The 26,433-nt window shown below is 48.8% G+C and overlaps 1 protein-coding gene and 1 long non-coding RNA gene across 5 annotated transcripts in view; one reads left to right on the forward strand and one right to left on the reverse strand.

Annotated features, from left to right (window-relative positions):
- The window catches only part of TMPRSS4 (transmembrane protease, serine 4), a 36,674-nt gene extending 20,169 nt beyond the window's left edge, over positions 1 to 16,505 (forward strand). For 2 of the 4 annotated variants that reach the window (XM_005653708.3, XM_021062910.1), the window contains 10 exons: positions 1,113 to 1,265; positions 2,858 to 2,987; positions 5,672 to 5,773; positions 6,720 to 6,760; positions 9,223 to 9,382; positions 10,413 to 10,579; positions 11,296 to 11,394; positions 11,581 to 11,723; positions 13,076 to 13,225; positions 14,099 to 16,505. In XM_005653708.3, coding sequence (XP_005653765.1) covers positions 1,113 to 1,265; positions 2,858 to 2,987; positions 5,672 to 5,773; positions 6,720 to 6,760; positions 9,223 to 9,382; positions 10,413 to 10,579; positions 11,296 to 11,394; positions 11,581 to 11,723; positions 13,076 to 13,225; positions 14,099 to 14,110 — 1,157 coding nt within the window. In that variant the 3' untranslated portion in view covers positions 14,111 to 16,505. Of the gene's footprint in view, positions 1 to 1,112; positions 1,266 to 2,857; positions 2,988 to 5,671; positions 5,774 to 6,719; positions 6,761 to 9,222; positions 9,383 to 10,412; positions 10,580 to 11,295; positions 11,395 to 11,580; positions 11,724 to 13,050; positions 13,226 to 14,098 lie in introns of those variants that run through there. The other 2 variants (XM_013977479.2, XM_021062909.1) reach the window with 2 other exon arrangements.
- LOC100622439 overlaps positions 1 to 26,433 on the reverse strand; it is a 123,810-nt gene that overhangs the window by 94,691 nt on the left and 2,686 nt on the right. Inside the window, exon 2 of the long non-coding RNA XR_002335657.1 lies at positions 24,362 to 24,524. This is a non-coding gene — a long non-coding RNA (uncharacterized LOC100622439). The remainder of the gene's footprint in view (positions 1 to 24,361; positions 24,525 to 26,433) is intronic.

The raw sequence follows: 26,433 nt of genomic DNA on the forward strand, positions 1-26,433 counted from the left end.
TCCTCACCCTGCCTCCTGACCACGAACCAAACTCTGAAAGTCTGGCAAACATCCGGCCTGCTCCCTTCTCCCTGGCTTCTCAAATCAGGAACATAAGGGCCAGCAGGTCACATCCTGAGCTCCCCCAGGGAAGGCATGGAGAGGCCACAAAGAGCTTTGGAGCCAGACAGACTCCAACTAAAATCCTGGTTCTGCTGCTTGAGTGCTGTGTGGCCTTGGGAAAGAAAACCTAGCTCTCCAAGCCTCAGCTTCCTTCTTTGCAATGTGCGTTCCTCCTGGTCCCTGCCTCCTAAGGTTGTCAGGATTCCATGCAGCACTGCGTGGAAAGCTCTTAGCAGTGATAAGCAGGGCTGTCATCAGACTTGTTACCGCAGCTCTTAGGGCCAGCCAGGGATGACGCTGGGCTGCGGAGGGGAGTGACAAGCTAAGGGAGAGTTCTCTTGGGCAGGAAGAGTCAGGACAGTTTAGAAAAGTGTTGAAATATCTGTTCCCTTGGGATTTAAAAATACTCTCTCATTCCCATCATCTAAGACAGCAAAGGTGCAATAGTAGCTGCAGGCAGGAGGCAGGAGGCAGAAGGCAAAACGAAGCAAAACTCCAACTTCTTAATGGGGCTTTCACTCCCAGATAAAAACATCTAACTCCAGAACTGCACTTGCCAGCTCTGAGAAACTTTCTCAACCACCAGCTCACCAAATTTTCTCCACAACCCCGTGAGGCCCAGAGAGGGGAAGCAACGGGTCTAAAGTCACACAGCAGGTGGCAGAGCCCGTGCTCAGGTCTTTGGACTCCAGGCCCAGGGTTGTCTCCTCTGTCCCCAGACACACTTGGGGTTAAGAAGCTAGTGTTTCTAAATCGCTCCCCACACATTATCTTGATTGACTCCTCAGCCACCTTTAGGGATGGGACAGGTGTTATTATGCTATGTTACAGATGAGGAAACTGAGGCTCAGAACCACGTACACCAGCTATTAAGTGGCAGAACTGGGCCTAAAACCCACATTTGCCTGTCCCCAGGCCCAGGGTGTTCTCAGGGAAACACAACCTCTCCTGCCCTTGGCCACCTGCTTGACCATCAACCGTCTCTGTCCTGCCCCGCCCTTGCCTTCCAGTCAAGGTGATTCTGGACAAATACTACTTCCTCTGCTGGCAGCCCCTCCACTTCATCCCGAGAGAGCAGCTGTGTGACGGCCAGCAGGACTGTGCCTCAGGGGAGGATGAGCAGCTCTGTGTCAAGAAATTCCCCGATGGGCCCCCAGTGGCAGGTGAGTCCAGGGGCAGCCGGGCCAGGGGAGTGGGCACAGCAGGAAGTCGGCCCAGGTCCCCTTGGTTCTCTGTATAGTACCTGCCACCTGACTAGTCAGTTTCCGTCCCTGTTGGAAGGTTCTTAAAAACAGGATCACAGGAGTTCCCGTCGTAGTGCAGTGGTTAACGAATCCGACTAGGAACCATGAGGTTGCGGGTTTGGTCCCTGCCCTTGCTCAGTGGGTTAAGGATCCGGCATTGTCGTGAGCTGTGGTGTAGGTTGCAGACAAAGCTCAGATCCTGCATTGCTGTGGCTCTGGTGTAGGCCAGGGCTACAGCTCTGATTCGACCCCTAGCCTGGGAACCTCCACATGCCACGGGAGTGGCCCAAGAAATGGCAAAAAAAAAGACACACACACACACACAAAAACAACAACAGGATCACAGCTTGTCTAGTCTACTAGAGCTCCAGTCCTTAACATGTTGCAAACACTCAGTAAATTCTGATCAACAAATGTTGGCTGGGGGACAGGAAATTGTAACCGAGCCTGCTCCATTCCTGCTGTACCTGGATGACCTTGGGGAGTGCCCTCCTTTCTGTGGAATCTATTACTGCAAGGACCACAAAGCCTTTAACCAACTATGGATCTTTCTATTCATTAAATAAGTGTTTATTATAACATGTTGTGTAATAAGACTGAGTTGGGTCTTTCAATAGGATATTGAGATGTTTCAAACGTAAAAAGCCAGTTTCCTTCTTGGACCGGGCTATCCCAGCTTGATCCACCCACCTAGTAGTTGGGCTCTGAAATGAAAAGCCAGCCTAGGACATGGGTGATGAGGGCTTTTGTGGGGCAGGGCTGAGTGGTTTCCTGTGTATTTTCTCTTTTTTTGATCAGAAGTCAAGTGCCTATGGACCCTGCTACCCTATTTCCAATAGTATTTCTTTTTTTTTTTTTTTTTTTTTTTTTTTAGGGCCGCACCCTCAGCATATGGAGGTTCCCAGGCTAGGGGTCGATAAGAGCTAGAGCTGCTGGCCTACACCACAGCCACAGCAATGCAGGATCCAAGCCACGTCTGCGACCTATACCACAGCTCATGGCAACGCCAGGTCCTTAACCCACTGAGCAAGGCCAGAGATGGAACCCAAATCCTCATGGATGCTAGTTGGGTTCGTTAACCACTGAGCCACGAGGGGAACTCCTCCGATAGTATTTCTCGCTCTGACCTTCCATGGTGAAGGAACTAGGTCCCTCATTGAGAAGTTTTCCCTGACTAGGCAAGCCGTGTAGACCAGGGGTAGGGCAGCCATGTGATACATCATCAAAACGTATACATGAGACAAGCAAAAAGGGGAGCTATTAATAATTGTGCCAGGGCCAAGGTCAAAATGGAGATTGTCCCCAGGACATCCACATTAGCAGCCTTCAGAATGAGGCTCAGTCAAGCAAAGCTCAATGGAGGAACTTCCCTTGAGGTTGAAAGGGCTGGTGTTCCATGATGTTCACCAGTTCCGGGGAGGGGGAGCTTGGGCTGGTCACATGATGAGTTCTGTGGAAGGTGCATCAGATGGGTCCCTGCCCTGAGCTGACCCAGGTCCCTCCTCTCCCAGTCCGCCTCTCCAGGGACCGATCTACCCTGCAGGTGCTGCACCCAGCCACACAGACCTGGGCCTCTGCCTGTTTCGACAACTTCACGGAAGCTCTGGCCAAGACAGCCTGTGGGCAGATGGGCTATGACAGGTACCCAGCCCAAGGCTCTGGAGGCTGTTATCTCACTCCTCCTTCTCTCTCTCCTCCTTCCTTTCCCCCTTTCCTCCTTTCCATCCCTCCTTCCTCCCTCTTTCCTAAAAGTACAGATATTAGGGTCAGACAGAATGGCTTGGAAGCCCTTTCCCTTATAAGCAGCATGAACTTAAATCTGCTTAGCCTCGGTTTGTTCAAGAGCTAAGGGGGGAGTTCCCCTTGGGGCTCAGCGGGTTAAGAATCCCACAAGTAGCCAAGAGTTAATGAGGAAAACATGACAACCTCATAGGATGGTTATAATATACTAGGGAGAGTCTCTCGCCCCTCCCCACCCCACCCCCACCCACAGTTCCAGCCCCTTTGCAATCCTTCCCTTTTCTTTCCTCCTCAATCCTCACTCATTCTTGGCTTTGCAAGACACCGTCCTTGCCCCAGAATACAAAAGTCTTATTTACTTCTTCAAAGTCCCATTGGTTAAAATTTAGTTCAAGTGAATCTGATATCATTGGGGCTTCTTCAGCAGTTGAGCTCTCTCAGCAAATTTCTAAAGCAATTGTAAATCTTTGGTGGATGAAAAAGTATATAATTATAAGAAGGGTAATTAGCATTACAAATTGATATTCATTTGATCTTGGCAAAAGCCAAAAAGGTAGTTATTATTCTATTTTAGAAGGAGGTTCAGAGAAGGTAAGTAATTTGCTTAGGTAGTAGCTGGGAGCAAGAGGGCTGGAATTCATGAGCAAGGCCTTCTAATTCCTGGGTATCAGAAGTTTTAGAAGCGTCTCTGTTTCTAGGTTGGGTAATTCTCTCTTCTCTGGAGGTTTCATCTATAAGGGGTTGGGGGGGAGACAGTTGCCCACTCAGAGCCTAACTGAAGAGGATGGAAAAATACCCATATATTCAGTTGCAGAAGGATAATCTCTTCCTGGCAGGCCCCAAACTTCAGGATTCTAAACTGGACCCGGAGAGTAGGCAGAAATGATCAATTCTAGGCAGACATCATCCATCCATCACAGAACCCTTCCCATCAATCCCTAAAGCAAGGTCCCTTTTCAATAAGTGTTCGGAACAGCCATTATTGATCCATCAGACCTATTTGCCCCTTCTGCTCTCTGGTTATCAGGCTTCTGCAGCTCTCTGCCGTCCACCGGGGTGCAATTCCCAGTACCCTCTGGAGAGGACAGCCTGCCCCCCTCCATTTTCCAGGAGAGCTGGGAAGGCATGCCCTGCCCCTGCCAGCTCCCCTCCCCCAGCAGCCACCCCAGCCCAGCCTCCTCCCCACAGCCGGCCCTGCCTCCATACTGCAGAGCAGCCCTGCAGCGCCAGCTGGACCCAGCCTAGCAGGCTGCAGCTTGGTTACGAAACCAGGGTGTCTCCGGGGGTTCTTAAGGTAAAAGGCTCCTGGAATCTCTGTCCTTCTGGAGTTCTTTAAGGCACCAAGCCACCTCGCTCTTGAGTCTGCAAGACGAGAGCTGGTCAGAACTACTCATCAGGATGTAACTCTGAACGGACACTAACTCCCCTGGGACCGACCATTTCCCACATAGTCCTTCCGTCTGGGTCCCTGATTTCCTGGAAAGGAGGCCCTTCTTGTCCCAGGACCACAAAACCCTAGATGGTTCAAGGTGGGAAGGACTCTAGAGATGCATCTGATCATTTTATAGAGGGGAAAACTGAGGCTTAGAGAAACCCAGAGACAGAATGTGACCTTCCAAGGGTACACACCAAGCTAATATCAGGGCCGGGACAAGAACCTTGGTCTCAATTGAGGGCACGCAGCACAAAATCCAGCACTGCTAGACTCCCATCCTCCAGGTGCCGTGCCTGGATCATCCAGGAAGTACCAGATTGCCGGCTGGGGAGGTGAGAATGTGCCAGGCAGCTGGTGCCTCAGGGTGACCCAAGTCCTGCACACAGAGCTTGTACTAGCATGGCTGGATGGGGGAGGACAGGAGAATGGCCAAGAGGCAGATTCAGTACAGGAACAATCAGAAAGATGGGATTAATCAGGGAAGCCTTCCTGGAAGAGGGAAGACATGCCCAAGGTTTGAAGGAAGACAAACGTGGATTATTGGAGAGAGAGAGGGAGAGTGGTCAAAATGAGAGAAATGCTTGTCTAGATGCATGTGAAGTTTGATCTTGGCCTGTCCTATCTCCAAAAGGACCATAAATGTAGCTCACCACCAAATTCAGTGCAGTTGCCTTGTTTGGAGAACCAAATATCCACAGCCAGTTCACTCCAAGGTGAGGGGGAAGCTAAGCTGCCTCCTTTGCTGCCTTGTCCCCTCATCAGGAACCAGAAGAAACCGCTGGGACATTTGGAATAGGGACAGAGCTGGGAGTTACGAAAAGCCATCTGTAACATTTCTCCAGAGCTCTGAGTTTGGGACCAGGCTTCCCTGCCCAAGAAAGCAAGGCCACATCCACACTATGCCCAGGACTCAGCCCCGGGATGCCAAGGGATGTCATCTAGCAAGGCAGACACCACCCTCACTAACCAAGACCATGTCCATGCCCCAGCCGTGCCCCACCCGGCCTCCACTGCCACCCACGCTCTTGGGACTGGGTGCCACTCCCACCAACGTGTTCTTAACTCCTGTCCCACCTCACTCCTCTCTCCCCCCCCTCCTCCTCTCGCTCCCCCTCAATCTCTCTCGATCTCTCTCTCACAACACGAGCAGCAAACCCACCTTCAGAGCTGTGAGGATTGGCCCAGACCAAGATCTGGATGTTGTGAAAATCACAGAGAATGACCAGGAGCTTCGGGTGCAAAACTCAAGCGGGTAAGTGAGAGGACACGCCTGGCCCACAGAGGTGCACACGTGGGCCCTGCTATGAGGGCTGCGGCCAGCCCATGCTGGACAGACACAGCAAGGGAGACATAAGCCAAACAAGGGGAAGAACTGGCCAGGCAGACTGTCATCCACCAAGAGCTAGAGCATCCTATTTCTAAGAGGTTTTCTGAGTAGACTCTTTGTGTTCATACAAGAGGCAGCCGGACAAAGCATGCTGTCCACATGTCGGTGGCCTTTCGGTCAAAAAGGAAAAGCACATTTGTTTCCTACAGCCTTATATTCCCTATAAAGCCCAACAGGCAAGATTCCAAAGGCCACTTTGTCCTTCCTGCCACTCACCCAGGCCAGAGTAAGCCCTCCCACATTTCCAGCTCTCCAGAGGACAAACCGCATGGCCTTTGTCAATGGCCTGTCCCCATGCCTACCACCTCGCAGCTGAGCCTGGCACCTAAAGGAAAACTGTCACCCTGCAGCAGAGTGACTCAGAGAGAATGCAGGTTTCTTAGCATTCAGGGAGGCTGCCGAGGGCTGCTTCTTCACCAAAGAGTAAGTCTTGAAAAGGACAGGACTGAGAGCAAAATGATCGTTTGCCTGGAATTTCATCGAAAACGCATTCCTCTTCTGCGTGGAGAGCCCACAGTGCAACAGACACTGTCCCAGCCTCTGCTCTCTTCTGTCTGGGGCTGCCAAGAGCCCAGGCTGGGCTGTGACTGGGGCAGGGCCAAGCACATAGCAGCGGGGATGGAATCGCATCGAATTAAATCACACTGAACTGGGTGGTAGCGCAATGCCTGTAACAGCCCCCAGCATGCAGGTTCCATATTTCCCGGGTACTGGGAGGGGACCTGAATCAATGGTGCGAGGGGAACTGGGGTCCCTGCCTCCCAGCCAAGGGACAAGCAGAAACCACAGGCCGCCTCTGTCTCCCTTCCAGCCCCTGTCTCTCAGGCTCCCTGGTTTCGCTGCACTGCCTTGGTGAGTACACTCCATCTCCAAGGGTTTGGGTCCTGGGCCAGCAATAAGCAGGGAGGAAGACCTTCCCCCTCAGTCCCTAAATCTCTCAGATTCCTGGTGTCACTCTGTTTTGTCCCAACTTTCCTCCCTTGGCCTTGAGCTTGTAGGTCAAAACTCCTTCAAGGGGTTGATGTTAAGAAGTCCCTCCCAGAGTTCCCGTCGTGGCGCAGTGGTTAACGAATCCGACTAGGAACCATGAAGTTGCGGGTTCGGTCCCTGCCCTTGCTCAGTGGGTTAACGATCAGGCGTTGCCGTGAGCTGTGATGTAGGTTGCAGACACGGCTCCAGTCCCGAGTTGCTGTGGCTCTGGTGTAGGCCGGCGGCTACAGCTCTGATTTGACCCCTAGCCTGGGAACCTCCATATGCCGCAGGAGCGGCCCAAGAAATAGCAAAAAGACAAAAAAAAAAAAAAAAAAAAAAAAAGTCCCTCCCACTGTCCACACACTGCCCCACAACCAAGGTGGGGCTCCAGGAGGGAGGGTAGGAAAGCCAGAAAGGGCAAGACTGGGCCCCCACCCCCTCCCACCTCGGGTCACAATCAGCTCATCTATCCACAATCTGATCACCCACATCCTGCTTAGCAAAGATGCATCAAACAGTTACAATGTGTCAGCACCAGAGTTTCCTGGGGGCTTAGCAGTTAAGGATCCAGTGTTGTCACTGCCATGTCACAGGTTCAATCCCTGGCCCAGGAACTTCCACATGCTGTGGGCATGGCCAAAAAAATATATGAAATAAGAATGTGTTAGGACTGCCAATGATGAGTAGAAGATCCCAGACAAGTAAGAGAATTGGTCCCTGTCTTCAGGAACTAGTGGTGAAGCAAAGACATGCTTCAGAGAGAGGGACACAGGGGGTCAGGAATCCTGGGCATCAGTCCCACTGGCTTCCAGTGTGACCTTGGATAATTCAGTCCAAATGCCCCAGAGGATCCTGGGAGACCCCCTGGCTCTGAGAGGCGATCAGAAGGAAAAACACACACTGTGGCCCCACTCATTCCACCAGCCTGGTGGGAGAACCGAGCAGAGCCTGGCAGGATGGCCAGAAACCGGGCAACCTGAGAGAAGGAAGGTCATCGTGGCTCCCTCTGCAGTTGCCCTGTTGGGATAAGACTCTTAGTCATTATCATGTGACCCCCGCAATACCTAGTGAGTGGGGGCTGACACTGGTGGCTGGTCAGTGAATGAATGGTCACATCACCTGATGTGCTGTGCTGGACGGCACCGAAGACACAAAGAGGCTTAAGCCCCAGACCCTCCCTTGAGGAGCCTTCGGGCTCCCTGAGAAGACAAGACCAAACCACAAGGGCATGGAAGGCAGGCCAACGCCCAGGCAGCCTGTGGAAATGACGAGAGAGGGAAATCTCCACGGACTGGGCGGCCCGGAGGTGGGGGCCAGGATGAACATCTCAGAATGAACTGCAGGCTCTGGGAGGGGAGGGACCACGTCTGCCTCTCCGGGCTGTCCACCCGTCTCCTCCCAGAACCCCAGAGACACAGTAGGCGCACAACTCAAATCTGCTGAGTGATCAGTAATTTTGATAAACAAGAGAGGAGACAGCATCTCCGGGACAGGGCCTTCCTGGAGCAAAAATAGAAAGATTTTTTAGGGAGCTGCCTGCAGATCGATTTGGCTGGACAGCAACTTTATATAAGGACAGCAGGTGGCTGCCAGGAGGGAGAGTTTCGACTCTACCATATAGACAAAGGGGGTGCGGAGGGGTGTGAGTGGGGGAGGGAGGTGACAGGTAGAAAGTGAATGTGATGGTGTTTGAAAAGCTCCTGCCAGGCATGGTCCCAGAGAGGGTGGTAGCCTTTCCCCCTTAAAACCACCACTGTGGCCGCCACTGACAGGCTCGGAGAGGCTGAGAACAGAGCCGGGAGGGGGAACTGGAGATGTTTATACACTTGCAAGTCAGATGTAGGTGCCAGGAGACGGGGATGTGGAAGAGGGCACAGGATGTCGGATTGGGAGACTCTCTGGATGGGGGGAAGGGACTTGGAGAAAGGTGAATTCGGGATGGGAAGATCCATATCTGGAACTGTCTTCCCACTCTCCAGGCCCAAAGCAGCCTGTGGGCGTCTGTTTACTGCTACGCAGCGGGAGCAGAATTCTGTGTCCCTGTTGAGTTTGAAGGCCATGAATTCCCAGCACAACGGACATGCCTATGTTCACAACATAAACTCTTAAATGTGTCCAAAACTAGAAGAAGAAAAAAAAAAAAAAAAAGGAGCGGGAGATTGGGGGAGAGCCGGAGACCCTCAGTCTCTCCTGGAATAATTCATCATTGCCCTGGTCGCTCCCCTCCCTGGGTCCCAGTCAGAAGGGCCCTGCGCAGGATGCATCTGGGGCTCTAAGGGGAGGCAGCCCCAGCCCCCCCAGAGCCTGACCCCTGCTTTCTCCCTCCTTCCCACCGAGCCCAGCCTGCGGGGAGAGCCTGAAGGCCCCTCGGGTGGTGGGCGGGGAGAAGGCCTCTGTGGATTCCTGGCCCTGGCAGGTCAGCATCCAGTACAACAAACAGCACATCTGTGGAGGGAGCATCCTGGACCCCCACTGGATCCTCACGGCAGCCCACTGCTTCTGGTAAGGCCCACCGGGGAGGAGGTCTCGGGGGTCAAGTCCGTGGAAGGGCCTGAGTTGTTTTCTGATGCCCTCTCCCCTCCCCCACCCCAAAGACCAGGCACCAGGGTGTGGCCACCCCAGTGGGCCAGTGGATGTGATGTCCTTTGTTAGGCCTTGGGGGTCTAAGCAGAGGGTGCTGGTCACCAAGCCTGACGTCTCCCCTTCGAGGTAGGAAGCCATCGGTACCCAGTGTCCTCAGTCCACCTCCATGTCCTTCACTAAACAAGAGCTCTTCCCATCGCCTGGCATCCTGAGAACCCTCTCCCTCTGTGCCAGTCTTCTACGAAGTGGTTCTGGTCCAGGGTCCCTGCCACCCTCCCATTATACCCAGAAACAATAACAACAACCAAACATAGAGACTCTCTTACAGGCCAGCAGAGAAAAGCCTGCCCAAACCTCTGGGGAAGGACCACTCCAGGGCCTCTTCGTTTTAGTCACTCATTCAGCAATTATGAGCACCTGCTAGGTACCAAGCACTGTATTACCTGCCCACCTGCATTAAACTCCATCTCTGGCTTAGAGGAGCGCACAGTGTAGACAAGGGATTTGTAACTGTTTTTGAGACTTTGACAAAAGCTATAAATATTTCCCTGGAAAACCATCCCTGCACACCCAGCTGTGTCCAATGCTGGGAGGAAGCAGTATGGAATGGAACCAACCACAACGAAAGCACCACGGGAGGAACATGGCCAAGAAAAAGCCTTGGAGGAGAGAGTGTCAGGACCCGGAGCTCAGGCCTTGGGAACAGCCCCTTCCCCAGGCCACCAGTTAGAAGTTTCCTTGGGCAGGTTTCACCAGGGAAAAGGATCAGATTGCCCTTTAGAATCTGACCTGAGGTCGGGCATTCCTCAGACTGCCCTTCTCCACCAGCCCCACCCCCACCATCCTCACCTCCAAAGGCAGGGCCATCTGGCACCCCAAGCCCCAGGGCCCTGCGCACCCAGCCTCCTCATCTTGCCTCAGACCTGAACCCCACTGTCTCTGCCCCCAGGAAGCATCTCGATGTGCCCAACTGGAAGGTGAGGGCCGGCTCAGACAAACTGGGCAACTTCCCATCCCTGCCTGTGGCCAAGATCTTCATCACTGAGCCCAACAGCACGTCCCCCAAAGAGAAAGACATTGCCCTTGTGAAGCTGCAGCTCCCGCTCACGTTCTCCGGTGAGAGACGGCCTCCCTGCCGTCAGGGAGGGCTCAGGCCCTGGGCATATCCACTTTTCAAGTCCTCAGTTTGCCCCCTGTTTCCAGCAAATATGTCAGCCTCACATCACTGAAGGCAGGAAGCCCCTCAAGCTGTCAGCTGACCCCCCATCCTGAGGTCTGTTTTCCCCACGTGGAGCCCCTCGGGTGAGAATCACAGATCACCCATTCCTGGAGTTTGTGAGGGACCTGAAAGATGGTCTGACCCATCCTCCACCCGACCAATGGCAAGAGCCTGCTCAGTCTCCCTGCCCAGGGGTCCTGGGGCCCCTTTGCCCTCCTCAGGGGGCAGGGAAATCTTCCGTTAGGGCAGCCCGCAGAATCTCTGTACAGCTCTGCTCAGTAACTCATGCTTATCTTGGGTTGTACTTGGATCAGCATGTCTCATGGTGGGTTGCATAGGACATGGGTTCCTTGGAGAAAAGAGAAAGTTTGGGAAAGATTTTTATACTACAGCTCTTTTCTTGGAGCGCATTAGTATATCAATGATATGAGAGGTCTTTTAAAAATTTTGAACAGTTCGTTGTGTTCAAGTCATGATTTGATAAACTTATCTGAGCACAGACACTTTTTCTTGTGCCGCTTCTATTAACAACCCCTGGAACGTGTGCTATAGAGAGCTTAGCTGCCAGGCTCTCCTCAACCTCGGGTCCCCTCTTCCTCTCTGCTCCTGATAGGCACAGTCAGGCCCATCTGCCTGCCCTTCTCTGACGAGGAACTCACTCCAGGCACCCCAGTCTGGGTCATCGGCTGGGGCTTTACGGAACCTAATGGAGGTAAGTCCCAGGCTCAGGACCACAGCACTGAGTGAGCAGCTCCCAGAGGTGATGGCAAGGAGGACCGTCCTTCAGAAAAACCCATCCTGGAGGTGCAAGCACCCAGGTGCCAGGCAACCCGGAGAATTTTCCTGGGCTGGGGGCAGAGGGCAAGAATGGGAGTGTGAGTGTGTTTTCACCCTCCAGGGAAGATGTCTGATCATCTGCTGCAGGCGTCCGTCCAGGTCATTAACCGCACTCGGTGCAACGCGGAGGATGCGTACCAGGGGGAAGTCACGGAGAAGATGCTGTGTGCAGGCCTCCTGGAGGGCGGTGTGGACACCTGCCAGGTAGGGCCTCCAAGGATCGTGAGGGAATTACAGAGAGAGGGCTGTCTGCCCTGAAGAGATGAGAGAGTTCAGGGGCCAAATGCCCCACAGGAAGTCTTCTTGCATCACACTCCAGTGTGTGATGGAGGGAGGAAGGGAGAGGAAAGGAAGGAAGGACACTAGTCAGATAAAGATCTAAGAATGGATGGATGATGGATGCCTGGATGGATAGATAGATAGACAGACAGACAGACAGACAGACAGATAGATGCAGGAACATTTCACACATAAACTTGATGGTTCCCCCCCACACACACACCTTGCTCTTACTTCCATCATCTGCAGCAGTGTGAGCCCACAAAGGGGAGGAATCCCAGGTCTGTTTTCTCCATAACAGTCCTAAGCTGCTGAACTAAACTAGAGAAAACCCATCTCCCACAGGCCGATCCCTGGTGCACTACCCCTCACGCCATCCCCAGTGGCTAAACATTGAAAATATTCTCACACACACACCCCCCCCAGGATCTCCTGAACCATTTCCAAGAAAACCACAAACCCTACTCCCACCCCCACCCCCATCTGCCGTCATCAAATTCCTTTACCTAGGAGGCATCTGCTGATGACTTGATCTCTGATGTCAGGTAAATGCTGGATTTGGGGGACAGTATCTTCCCTCAGGGAGCTCACGGTAGTGAGGGTGGGGTTGCAAACAAAACAAAACAAAACAAACAGGCAGTTCCGCTATAGTGTTATTAGGTTCTGAGGGCGGGAGCCCCAGGGGCTGTAATTGTTGGTAAGAAGGACACGCAAACACGCACGCTCTTCACTGTCTGACGTCTTTTTTTTTTTAATTTGGTTGTTTACTTGTCTCCTCTCCCCCACCGTACTTTCTCTCTCACTCACTCTCCCTCTCTGTCTCTCCCCCCACTCCTGCCCCATTTGATTCTAAGCTTTTTTTTTTTTTTTAATTGATTCCCGCTTGTCTAGAACAGAGGCTGGCATGATACAGGCCCTCCTGAAATGGGACTTACGGTACATTTGGGACCTATTAGGTTAAGCAAAGACAAGCCGGCTTCCTTAGTGCAGGACCCTGTACAGCCCTCACCGCTAGCGTGAGCTGTGGATTTCTGGCAGAGGGCTAACTGCATGCCCACAACCTACTTAACCGCAGGCAGAACCCTTTGGACCCAGAAGGGAAGGATGTTCCAGGCGGCAGGGAAGAGCATAAGCAGAGGAATGAGGGTAGAGCAGCAGAGAGTGACGGAGAGCAAGGAACGGATGGGCCTGTGCAGGGAGGGGAGGGAAGAAAAGCACCCCCCTCCACCACACTTCTGCCCACCCTCCCCAGCAGCCCCTGCTCTGGCCTCCCACAGGGTGACAGTGGTGGGCCTCTGATGTATCACTCTGGCCGGTGGCAAGCAGTAGGCATCGTGAGCTGGGGCTATGGCTGTGGGGGGCCGAGTACCCCTGGAGTATACACCAAGGTCACAGCCTACCTCGACTGGATCTACAATGTTCGGAAGGTGAGCCTGTTTGCCCTCCCTGCTGTGCCCTCCCTCTGTTCTGCTCCCCTGAGGGTACCAAAGCATCCTTAGGTTTTATTTAACTGGCTCTGAGAAACCCCTTTCCATCCCAAATAATCTTCCCTCCCAGCAAGTGATAACCTGGGATTCCACCATTAAGAGCTGAAATTCCTTAAATCAGAGATTCACGTTAAATGCAAATACCTTCTGGCATGGAACACCCCCAGCTTTACCACGCTCTCTTCTCTGGCACTTTCCTGGAGTTTCCCCATGGCTCCGCAGGTTAAGGATCTGGCATTGTCACTGCTGTGGCTCAGGTCACTACTGGCATACCCATTCGATCCGCGGCCCAGGAATTTCCACATGCTGCAGGCAGGGCCGGAAAAAAAGGACACGTTCCAGAGAACATATTCTGATAAGAAGGAAGATAGAAAGGCTTACGAGGTTTTCTGGCAGCAAAGAGACAGCAAAGAGCTTCAGAAAAGGAAGATTAGGAGTTCCCGTCGTGGCGCAGTGGTTAACGAATCCGACTAGGAACCATGAGGTTGCGGGTTCGGTCCCTGCCCTTGCTCAGTGGGTTAACGATCCAGCGTTGCCGTGAGCTGTGGTGTAGGTCGCAGACGCGGCTCGGATCCCGCGTTGCTGTGGCTCTGGCGTAGGCCGGTGGCTACAGCTCTGATTCAACCCCTAGCCTGGGAACCTCCATACGCCGCGGGAGCGGCCCAAGAAATAGCAACAACAGCAACAACAACAACAACAGACAAAAAGACAAAAGACAAAAAAAAAAAAAAGAAAAGGAAGATTAATTTTACACGCCACCATTTTGTCCCATTTCAAGTCATCTGATTTCTTTGTTGGTCTCTTTGATTCTAGTCTGATCCATGATGCTGCTGCCCACCTGCAGTGCTGGAAACTGCTTCCCTCCTGCCCTGCCCACCTGGGGATCCACCAGAAGTCAGGCACAGAGCAAGAGCCCCCTTGGGCCCATCTCTCTGCAATCTCGGCATTCCTTGGCACAGCAAAGGACCTCCACTCCTGTAAGAGACCCCACAGCCCACAGGCACCCAGGAGAAAGTCAGCAGCCCCAGCTCAGATACCCTGACGCTTCCAGCATCCCAAGGAAGGAGAGACACAGCCCACAAGCCAGCCTCCAGGCCAAGGTCTTGGAAGACATTGCTAGGCCAAAAAGGAAATTTCTACTGAAGAAAAGAATGGACATAGATGCTCTTCTCAGAGCCCAGATCACCACGAGCTAGAGTGGAGGGAGGAAAGGGTGTGTGCCAGCCCTCTCCTTCCCTACCCATCCCCAAGCCCACCCAAACGAGGAAGCATTTAGAATGTAAAATGCACTGTCCTGCTGTTTGCACTATCATTTCTTACTATTGTTATTACTGCTACCTCTATGGCCACTGTTTATTATACTGGTGGGTGAGCTCCTTGAGGCTGCATGGTGAGAGCTGAGCTCAAACTACTGACGCATGATCTGTACTTTGGCCTGGGTAGGAAAAGGTCTTGGGGAGATGATTGACACTCAAAGCAGAAGAAGAGGAAAAATGGAGACCAGATCTGATGGGTAGAAGCAACAGTGACCAGCCAACTGGTAAAGCCAGCATCAGTCAGTAAGTCTCCTTTGCACACACGTCTCATCCCACTGTCCTTCTCTCCTTCCTCCCTGCCGTGATATACCCTCAACTTGGGAGGAAGAGAATTTGGACCTTCAAGGCTGACATTACATCCTGGCTCCCCAAGTGGCTAGAAGGAGGTATTGCACCTCTAAGTCACAACCTGGAAAGCCCTGGCTGTGGTTTTTATCTTTCGCTTTTTAAAAAAGTCATTTATGGGGTTCCTTAGTAGCCCAGTGGTTAAGTATTCAGCATTGTCACTGCTGTGGCTTGGGTTCAATCCCTGGCCTGGAAACTTCCACATGCAGCCAAAATTAAATAAATAAAAACCAAAAATAAAAACAAATAAACAGGAGTTCCCGTCGTGGCGCAGTGGTTAACGAATCCGACTAGGAACCATGAGGTTGCAGGTTCGATCCCTGCCGTTGCTCAGTGGGTTAACGATCCGGTGTTGCGGTGAGCTGTGGTGTAGGTCACAGACACGGCTCGAATCCCGAGTTGCTGTGGTTCTGGCATAGGCTGGCAGCTACGGCTCCGATTAGACCCCTAGGCTGGGAACCTCCATGTGCCGCGGGAGTGGCCCAAGAAATGGCAAAAAAAAATAAAAATAAAAATAAAATAAACAAAATATTTATCATCTGCCAGGTATGAGATAGTCTCCATGCTGGGTTCTGAGGATATAAACATGAATAAATTCCTACACTCAAAATGGCCAGAGAAGTTAGCCCAGTTGGTAGCTTGATGAAGGCCCAGGTATTCTGAAGACCCTCTTGCTACAGCTGGGTCAAATCCTGGATAAAATAGACTTGTTAGGGAGTTCCCATTGTGGTACAGCAGAAACTAATCTGACTAGTATCCATGAGGATGCGAGTTTGATCCCTGGCCTCGCTCAGTGGTCAAGGATCCGGCGTTGCTGTGAGTTGTGGTTGTAGGTGGCAGACACAGCTTGGCTTCTGAGTTGCTGTGGCTGTGGTATAGGCCAGCAGCTGCAGTTCCAATTGGGCCCCTAGCCTGGGAACCTCCATATGCCGCACATGCAGCCCTAAAAAGCCAAAAAAAAAAAAAAAAAAAAAAGACTTGTTAATGGTGTATTAGGTTCTTAGTAAATAATATAAATCCTCAAAGGCAAAAAAAAAATCAAAATACAATAAAACTGTCAGAATCATGAGCTGAAACTAAGGTGGAGATCTGGGAGCAGCTAACTATAATCTTGGGGTCCCCTAGGGACAAAGACTTACATGAAGGCTGAGATCAGAACTAAACCCAGACTCACTGCAGGTAGGGAAGCTGAACCTGGGACTCTCACATGCACCAGAGACAATCAAAGGAGGCATATGTGGTCCCAGATGGCAGATCAAATGCAGGAGGAAAACATCCCAAATTTAGAGCCTTGGGATACCCCAAGATCCTCCAAATAGAAGCTCACAATCAAAGATCAGTCAAGATTTTAAACAAGAAAAACCACCGTATGCCGCATATGAAAATCATCAAAACCAGAAAATAGAACCTCAAGGATTTCAGATGTTAGAATTATCAGGTAATTACAATAATAACTAATAAAGTATTTCTATGTCCTGGGCACTATTCTAAGTATTTCATCATCCCCCAGCACAGGAGCTTTCTTCTGACACAGGCACAGCCCCCTCCAAAAAAAAAAACAAGTGCTTCATCAGGTACTGATTCATTTAATAATCACTCAAACCTATGAAATAGGTACTGTTCTTATCTCCATTTTATGGCTAAGAAGACTAAGGCATGATGAGGTTAACCACCTTGCCCGAGGTTACATACTCATAAGTTGAACATGACCATTCTGACTTCAGAGTTCATGCCATAAACTATCACAATAATGATATACTGTGAAATATATCCAATATGAAATGTTTACATTAATTAAAAATGACTATTTTCCCATATTTTAAAAATTATTTTTAACCGTGGTAAAAACCCATATAACATAAAATTTATCATCCTAACCACTGTTAAGTATACACTTTAATGGTATGGGGAACATTCACATTGTTGAGAAAACATCACCACCATTCATCTCCAGAACTTTTTTCACCGTGTGAAACTAACACTCTGTACCTATTAAAGAATCATTCCCCCCCCCCGCCCCCTGCTTTCCCCCTCCCCCCAGCCTCTGGCAGCCACCATTCTACTTTCGGTTTCTATGAACCTGACCTCACATGACTCAAGATATCTCATATAAATGGAATTATATGGCATTTGCCCTTTTGTGCCTGGCTTATTTCCCTTAGCAAAGTGCCTTCAAGATTCATCTATGTTGTAGCATGTGTCAGAATTTCCTACCTTTTTAAAGATGAATGATATCTCACTGTTTATACCACATTTTTTTTGGTCTACTGTCAAAAATTGGGCTGCTTTCACCTTTTGGAAATTGTGAATAATGAACATGAGTGTACAAAACCTTGTTTTCAATTCTTTTGAGTATATGCCCAGAAGTGAAATTTATGGATTATACGATAATTCTATTTTTAATTTTTTATTGTTTCCCATAACAGCTGCATCATTGACATTCTGATCAACAGTGAATAAGGGTTCCAATTTCTTCACATTCTCACCAACACTTGACATGTTCTGATAAAAAGTGTTTTAATAATCAAACAAAAATGATAGGCAGATTTGAAGAAGAACCAACCAAATAGAGCTCTTAGAGATAAAAAGTGTCCTGGAAGGAACTAAGCTTCTAAGTTTCTGGGCTCCCCTTGGACCACCCGCTGCCTGGCCTAAAGGGGGGCCCTAGGCCTGGTTAGAGCAGCCACATTATGACTTCATGGGCATGGCATCTGCATGCCCAGAGGACACTGAAGGGAGTTAGAGGAGGAGGAGGCTGAGTCCAAGGGCATCTTAGAGCTGCTGCACCTTCCTTGCCTCCTTCCCCACCTCCCTCCCCAGATGCCTCATTGGGTGAGAAAAATAAACTTTAACTTGTCTAAACACAGAGAAAAAGAAAAGAAAAAACAAGTATAATTATAAATAAAAAAAACTGAAGGTTTGGGGTAAATAGCATTTAAGACACAGATTGAGAGAATTCATGAACTGGAAGATAGATTGAAGAAGGTACTAAGTTTGCAGGAATTCCTGTTGTGGCTCAGCAGGTTAAGAACCTGACTAGTATCCTTAAGGATGCAGGTTCAATCCCTAGCCTCACTCAGTGGGTTAAGGATCTGGCATTGCCACAAGCTGTGGTATAGGTTACAGATATGGTTCTGCTCTGGTATTGCTATAGCATAAGCCTGCAGCTACAGCTCCAATTCTACCCTTAGCCCAGGAACTCCCTTATGCTGCAGGTACAGCCCTAGAAACAAACAAACAAAAAAGAAATTACTAAGTTTGTAGCAGAAAGAAACAAGAAAATTTTAAAATAGAAAACAAGGCTATGAACAAGAGAGCCTGGAAAAATAAGGTCTAATACATCCAGCGAGAGACTCCAGAGAGAGAGAGAATGGAAAGAATGAAAGAGAAGCAATATCCAAAAATTTAACAGCTGAGTCTATCCAGAACTGATTAAAATTAAAAATTCTTTGGGAAAGAGCACACTTTATTGGGAAGAGAGTGCACATGTGACCAGCACAAAGGCTGCCCGAGGCATCCTACAAGTCACGCTCACAAGGCACACAGGACATTTTGTTCATAAAGATCAACTGGAACATAGACTCCTCTGGGCAACTTCCCTGACCTCACCCCTCTGAGGGGTCACAACATTCTCACCGTTTTCTGGAAGGCAGCTGTGATCTGCTAGAGATATGCCGTATGCCACCATAGTTTATATTTATACAACCAAGGAGGAAACATTAAAGTAAATCTTCACTCCTAGGCCCAGTAGAGTGAATCTGCATAATAGCAAAGAAGAAGAGAAACACTTTAAAGCAGGTAAAGAGAAAAGCCAGATCCCCAATAGTATCACAAATGTACCACAATTAGACGAACAGCAGACTTCCTCACAGCGACAAAGGCACAGGAAGACCGTGGAATTGTATTTCAGTGTGCCAAGAGATAACAGTCAATCCAAAAATTGTGAACCCTACAAAACTATCATTTTAAGGAAAAAGGAATTTTTAGGAAAACAAACTCTGAGAGTTTACTACCAACAGATCTTCTCTAAAGAAACATATAAAGTATATACTTTAGGGAGCAGGAAAACGATACTGAAAAGAACTGAGATGCAAGAAAGACTAGCAAAGGATGCAATTGGTAAAAAAAAAAAAAAGTAGATGAATCTAAAACTCTGTTAACAAGAAATAACAATAACATCTATTTTGTGGCTTAATTTTTTTCCTTTTTTTTTTTTTTTTTCTTTTTAGGGCCGCACCCATGGCATATGGAGGTTCCCAGGCTAGGGGTCTAATCGGAGCTATAGCTGCCGGCCTACACCACAGCCACAGCAACACAGAATCCAAGCCATGTCTGTGACTACACCATAGCTCACGGCAACGCCGGATCTTTACCCCAAGGAGCGAGGCCAGGGATCCAACTCACAACCTCATGGTTACTAGTGGGATTTGTTTCCACTGAGCCACTATGGGAACTCCTATTTTGTGGCTTAATTTAAAAAGTCTAATTAAAATACACAATAGCAACAGCGTGTAAGTCAGGAGGGGTTAGTTGGAGTTAAAGTATTCCAAAGTTCTTAACGTTTTCAAGAGGGAGTTTTTTGGTTTTTGGTTGTTTTTTTGTTTTGTTTTGTTTTGTTTTGTTTGTCTTTTTGCAATTTCTTGGGCTGCTCCCAAGGCATATGGAGTTTCCCAGGCTAGGGGTCTAATGGGAGCTGTAGCCACCAGCCTACGCCAGAGCCACAGCAACGCAGGATCCGAGCCACGTCTGCAACCTACACACAGCTCACAGCAATGCCGGATCCTTAACCCACTGAGCAAGACCAGGGACCGAACCTGCAACCTCATGGTTCCTAGTCGGATTCATTAACCACTGCGCCATGACGGGAACTCCCAAGAGGGAGTTTTTAATATTAAGTTATGTTACATAAAGTATATGTATGATATTCTTTTTTCTTTGGAGTGCTTTATTTTTATCTTTTTTTTCCAATCAACAGTTGCACCGCTTTTATTGGCAATCAGTACTCTGACAGGAACACTGATGGCCAGAGGCCTGGCAGTGGTTTGGAGGGGTTGGCTCTTAGACAGCGAGTGAGCAGGCTGATGTGAGGAGGATGGGCAGAAGAGGAGGCTCCCCACTCCCCCATTTCAGGAGGCTCCCCACTCCCCCATTTCAGGAGGCTAAGGAGAGCCAAGGCCTGTGGGCCTGCCAGGTCAGGAACCTGGAGAGTGGAGTGGGGCCAGAGGGACTGCCTCAGCATCCGTCCTCTTCCCAGGTCCCCGAGTCTCAGGCCATCATGGCCTCAGTAGTGACTCAGATCTCCCAATGTTCAGCAGCCAGGTGATGTTTCCAGAATGACTCCTGTTCTCTCTCCTGTGTTGGGTAAGTTCATTAGCATGTGCTCACCACCTCCTGAGATGGAGCCCATGCAGGTCGGGAGACCTGAATTCACTGCGGAGAATCAGCTGCTCTTACACATCCCTCTCCCATCTTGGATGCTGGTGTATGTACTGTATTCTAAGTGGCCAAAAGAATAACCATCAAAAGAATGGAAATAACATGCTTAACTTCAAAACAATAAGAACAAGAAATAGATTAAGAAAAAACAAACAAAATATCCAACAATCTCAAAAGAAGGAAGAGGAAGAGAGCTAAAAGAGAAGAAAGCATAGAAAGTGGACCAAATAGAATGCAAAAAATAGGGTGCTTAAAATAAAAATATCGTAATCGCAATAAATGTTAAATTCACCAACCAGTACTTAGAGAGAGGTACAACGGATTAAAAATGTAAAATCAGGCTACATGTTATTTATAACAGACCCACCCAGAATATTACATTATAAACCATTAAAACAAAAAAGATGAAAAAAGATATAGAAACTTGGACAGATTTAAGCTGGGGATCTGATACTTTTTAAAACAGGGATTTAGGACAAAAAGGAGAAACTGACTTTAGGATAAAAAGAGTCACTACATAATCATAAAAGCTTCAATTCACCAGGAAGATATGGTAAGTTAAAACTTCTCAACAAAAAGAAGAAAAAAATGCAGTCCCTTTGTCACCACTAGGAGTTGGCCATCACACCAAGTCTTTGTTCTGAAATGGTATATAAAGAGAAAAGAAATAAGCATTTTTCTGTTTTGCCATAGAAATCTACTTCCAGGTAATAAGATGGCTCAAGATGGTGAGGGGAAGCTCTTCTTTACAGAAAAATATAGCTAACTGATGTAGATGCTGATAGAAAACAACTTTTTGCATCTTCTAGTGAAATAACTGATCAGCAAAGATCAGCAATGGATGCTAAAAACCACTAAGCGACAGGTTGATGGAGAACAGGACATTTACATAATGTTCAAGTCACACCCTCAGAGCTTTCTTGCTAATCTCAAGAGGAAGACCTAACTTCAAAATCAAGGGATCAGGCTGTTAGCACCTCACCCACTGATAGTAGAATAACAAGATTTTGCCTCCCAACATTAAGATGAAGTACATCTCATATTGCATCGCCTAAAGGCAACCTATCAAAAATGCTAACCCAAACCTTTGCATCCAGTTTCCAATTTTTAGGAGATGTAAGATTTAGAGGATTAAGTTAAATGACACCACTTAAAAACTAACAGACAAATCCAGAAGGTGGGACATTCTACCACACAAATGACTCAATCTCTTCAGTAAGTCAATGTCATGAAAAACTCTTGAGAGATATAACAACCAAATACAGGGTGTGGGCCTTAATCAGATCCTGACTTGAACCAAGTAGCCCCAAAAAACATTTGGGTGAAAGGGTAACTGAGGAAATACAAATACAATCTGGGTATTGGATGATAATAAGGAATTGTTAATGTAACTATGACATTACACTTAAGAAAAAGATCCTTAATTTTTAGAGATGCATGCAGAAGTTTGGGGTACAATGACGCAATGTGCAATTCAAGAGGAAAAAATTGAAACAAATATGGCAAAATGTCAACAGGTGCAAAATCTAGGCAATAGATATTCTTTCTACTTTTGTGTATATCTGAAATTTTTCTCAGTAGTTTCAAATTATAGAAACACAAGATAAAAATAGCCTCAAAAACTGAGAGAGAGTTCCCGTCGTGGCGCAGTGGTTAACAAATCCGACTAGGAACCATGAGGTTGCGGGTTCGGTCCCTGCCCTTGCTCAGTGGGTTAACGATCCGGCGTTGCCGTGAGCTGTGGTGTAGGTTGCAGACGTGGCTCGGATCCCGCGTTGCTGTGGCTCTGGTGTAGGCCGGCAGCTACAGCTCCGATTTGACCCCTAGCCTGGGAACCTCCATATGCCGCGGGAGCGGCCCAAGAAATAGCAACAACAACAACAAAAAAAAAAAACTGAGAGAGGGAGTCCCCACTGTGGTGCAGCAGAAACAAATCTGCCTAGTATCCATGAGGATGAGGGTTCGATCCCTGGCCTCCTCGCTCAGTGGATCAGGGATCCTGATGTTGCCCTGAGCTGTGGTGTAGGTCACAGACACGGCTTCAATCCAGCATTGCTGTGGCTGTGGTATAGGCTGGGAGCTGTAGCTCCAATTCCAATAGAGCTGTAGCTCTAGCCTGGAATATCCATATGCCACGGTGACAGCCCTAAAAAAAAAAAAAAAAAAAAAAAAAAAACTGATAGAACTACAAGGAGATATTGACAAATCCACCATCACAGAGAAAATTTTCAACATCTCTCAAGTTATTGTTAGATCAAACAGATGAAATGAGTAAAGCATAGATGATTAAACAATCCAAGTAATAAGCTTGAATAATAGACACGTGTAGAACCTTGCACTCAATGCTTTGAACATAAGCATCCTTCTCAAGCACGTTTGTGGGGAAAAAAAAAAATACAGCACATACTAGCCCATAAAGTAAGTCTCAATCCCTAGTTCAAAAGCAGTATGGACACCCACCACACCCAATTTTGTGCTCCCATCAATTTCCATTCAGCCTTGCCTGCATCCCTCATCCTCTCACCTCTAGGATGTAGTTACTGGCCTGGCTTCCTGCCCTGGGCAGGGTCGAGGGGGGAGGAAGTGTCTCAGCTTTGGCCCCTTTCATTCCCCTGCTTCTAAAGCCCTGGCAACTGTCACCACCTCTTCTCCTAATGCCACCATGGTCTCCACCTCCCCTGGGGCCAAGGCTGGGCTTTGGCTTGGGTGGTCTTCCTCATACCCTCCAGCACCCAGAGCCAGCACACTGTACCCATGGCTGCCTGGAAAGGCTGAGTAACCAAACATGGGAATTATTGTCAGTGGGATAAATGTTGAATAACGGAAAACAGGAGACAGGAGGGAGCCAGCAGATAAATTATACCACCTTCTTCCCCAGGATAAAACTATTCAGAGAAGCCCTGGTTCCCCAGAGAGTCCCTGTGATTCAGCAACCATCTGCATGTTGCTTATGGAGCTTGGGTCAGCTCAGTAACACATCACCTGAAGTTGGCTTCTCTTTCCCTGCCTCACAGCCCTTTCCCACAACACCCGCTTCCCTGGAATTGAACCCCAGAATAAGTGTTAAGATGAATTTACATTTCTAAGAAAACTGGTCAAAGACTATCAAACAGCTAAGTTCTCTGAGTGCAGTGCGGTTACCCAGCAGGACCCCTTTCTGGGGCAGACCCTTCCCCCACACCCTCCACTTTAGGCCCCTCTGAAGCGTCATGATCTGACCTCTGGGCACAGCGGCAAGAACAAAGGATTTCTGCACCAAGAAGTTTGTAACAACTAATCACACCCGTCCCCTCACCTTGCCTTTAAAAATGCATTGCAATTTTGGTTCCAGGAGTTCGGGATATTTGGGGGACATGAGCCACCCATCTCCTTGCGTGGCCCTGCAATAAACCTTTCTCTGCTCTGGAACTCCTACATCTCAGTTTGTGTGGCCTCACTGTGTGTCGGGCACGCAGACTTGCAGGCTCACGCTAACAATGCTATTAAGTTATGAGACAACAACAAACAACAATCTTTGAAATTAAAAAGCATCTGTGATATTAAAAGCACTTCTAAGTAATTCATAGGTCAAAGCAGAAATTACAAGGAAAAATTTTACATAAAAGAGAAAGATACTGAAAAATAGGAGTTCCCGTCATGGCGCAGTGGTTAACGAATCCGACTAGGAACCATGAGGTTGCAGGTTCGGTCCCTGCCCTTGCTCAGTGGGTTAACGATCTGGTGTTGCCGTGAGCTGTGGTGTAGGTTGCAGACGTGGCTCGGATCCTGCGTTGCTGTGGCTCTGGCGTAGGCTGGTGGCTACGGCTCCGATTAGACCCCTAGCCTGGGAACCTCCATATGCCGCAGGAGCGGCCCAAGAAATAGCAAAAAGCCAAAAAAAAAAAAAAGAAAGAAAAATATATAGTATATATATTCTATGCATACACAGACACAACGCACATATACATGGAATGTTTTAGAGGGACATTCAGCAGCTAACCTGAAAGTGCTTGTGCTCCTTCTGATCTGGATTTGTGCTGAGATGGGCTGACCTTTGCACTCGACACTCCTGAGTCTCAGTAGTTCCACAGGGAGAACAAGAGGGCAGCAGGATATTGTCACGGGACTAACACGGAGACTCTCACAGCTGACCCGCATCGTCTCTGGAAGGGAGGGTGTGGTGAGGAGGCTGGGGGCAGGGAGACGATCGGCCCCCTTTCTACAAGGAAGAAAGAGAGCCGTATCCCAGAAAGACCCGCCTGACACCAGAGCTCAGACCTGGTCCAGAGCCATCTCTACAAGAAAGTCCCCACCCAAAAGCAAGCCATTGCAGGGACCAAGATGGAGCCCTGAGTGCAAACGTGGGCTGGGAACCTGGAGAGGCGTGAGGAAGGGGAGGGGAGGACACAGCCCAGCCCATTGGCATGGGAGCGGGGCTCAGGGGAGAATTTTCGGATGAAGTGGGCAGCACTGTGATACAGGTGTGTGCACGTGCCATGGGTAAGGGATGTCTGAAACAGAGCTGCAGACGGAATAAGCTGTACCCATTCCTGAAGGCGAGCGTTGCTAGAGGGAAAAGCAAGCACAAAGGAACGGGGGCAGGGGAGCGGAAGAAGCTCTATGTTCAGAGAACAGTGTGAGAAAGGACAGAACAGGAAGTTTAAGGGAGAGATTTGGGGTGACATTGTAGTGGAAAGTACCTGAGCTTTAGAGGCAAACACACCTTAACTCAAAACTGTGTACGTGTGTGTGCAGGTGTGTATGTTTATCATAAAGGTATTGCATAATTACAAAAATTCCAGCAACACTGAAGGTTTCAAGTAAACAGTTAAAGTTCCGTCTTCCATTCCCACCCCAATCCCTGATCCCCCTCTGCAGAGGCAATCTCGGTCTCAGTTGTATAGGTATCTTTTCAGACTCATTTCCTATGCAAATACTCAACTTCCCTGTCTCTACTTCCTTATCTGTGAAATGGGACGAAAAACAATGGCTCCTCCCTCATTGCTGTAGGGGTTAAACTGTTACCACTGGGCCCTGGGACTCCTTAGTAGATAGAAATTGATGAGATCAGATGAGGAATTCAGGCTTTATTGGAACTTGTGCTGCAACAGGAGGGATGGAAAACAAGTAACAGCTGCCTTTCCTCCGGGGAAAGGGGGTGGGGAGCCAGTCCCTTAAATGGGGTGAGGGTGGGAGCAGATCCATGGGGGGCTTAGGTGGTCGGCCCGCCGCCTTGGTGGTGCTGTGTGCAGGAATCATGCGCAGTACCCTGCTTTTGCTCCAGCATCTCAAAAGGAACAGTTGGGTTTTGACTTTTTTCTATCTTATTATTCATACTTTGCCCCAACTGTGCAATTATTTTTAGTCCCTTATAATTTCTTTGTATTCTGTTGCTCAAGGAGGCCTTTATCCAGGTATAAGCACTGCAGCAAAGAGTCCTAGGTCCCAGGTCCCAGCCTGTCTCAAAAGGACCAAATATATGCAAAGTACTCAGGATATGTTAGTGATTATCATTATTATTACTATTTAAAAACATCTATAAATCATTAACTATTTTGTTTGCTTTTCAAAATGCACTGGGGTTAATTGTTACCTAATAGTTATATGTTTTGGGGAAATTTTTTTTAGATTCTCAATGCTTTAGTTTGTTTTTGTTTTTTTCTTTTTAGGGCCACACCCATGACATATGGAAATTGCCAGGCTAGGGACTGAATTGGAGCTGCAGCGGCCGGCCTACACCACAGCCATGCCAGATCCAAGCTGTGACCTACATCACAGCTCATGGCCACACTGGATCATTTAACCCACTGAGTGAGGCCAAGGATGGAGCCCACATCCTCATGGATACTAGTCAGGTTCTTAACCCACAGAGCCACACTGGGAACTCCAATCAATGCTTTGGCTTTATCATTGGTAAAAGGGAGATAATTATCCCTGCCTTCTAGGAGTGAAATGAGATATAAATATGTACATGTGTTGTAGGAAGGTGGCTGGCAACGCTAAGAACTGGATGAGCACCTGCCTTAGTCATGACTACACAGAGCTTGGGTCTCCATCTCTTGCTTCCACAGG

Source organism: Sus scrofa, chromosome 9, assembly GCF_000003025.6.
Source record: "Sus scrofa isolate TJ Tabasco breed Duroc chromosome 9, Sscrofa11.1, whole genome shotgun sequence".
Lineage (NCBI taxonomy): Eukaryota > Metazoa > Chordata > Mammalia > Artiodactyla > Suidae > Sus > Sus scrofa.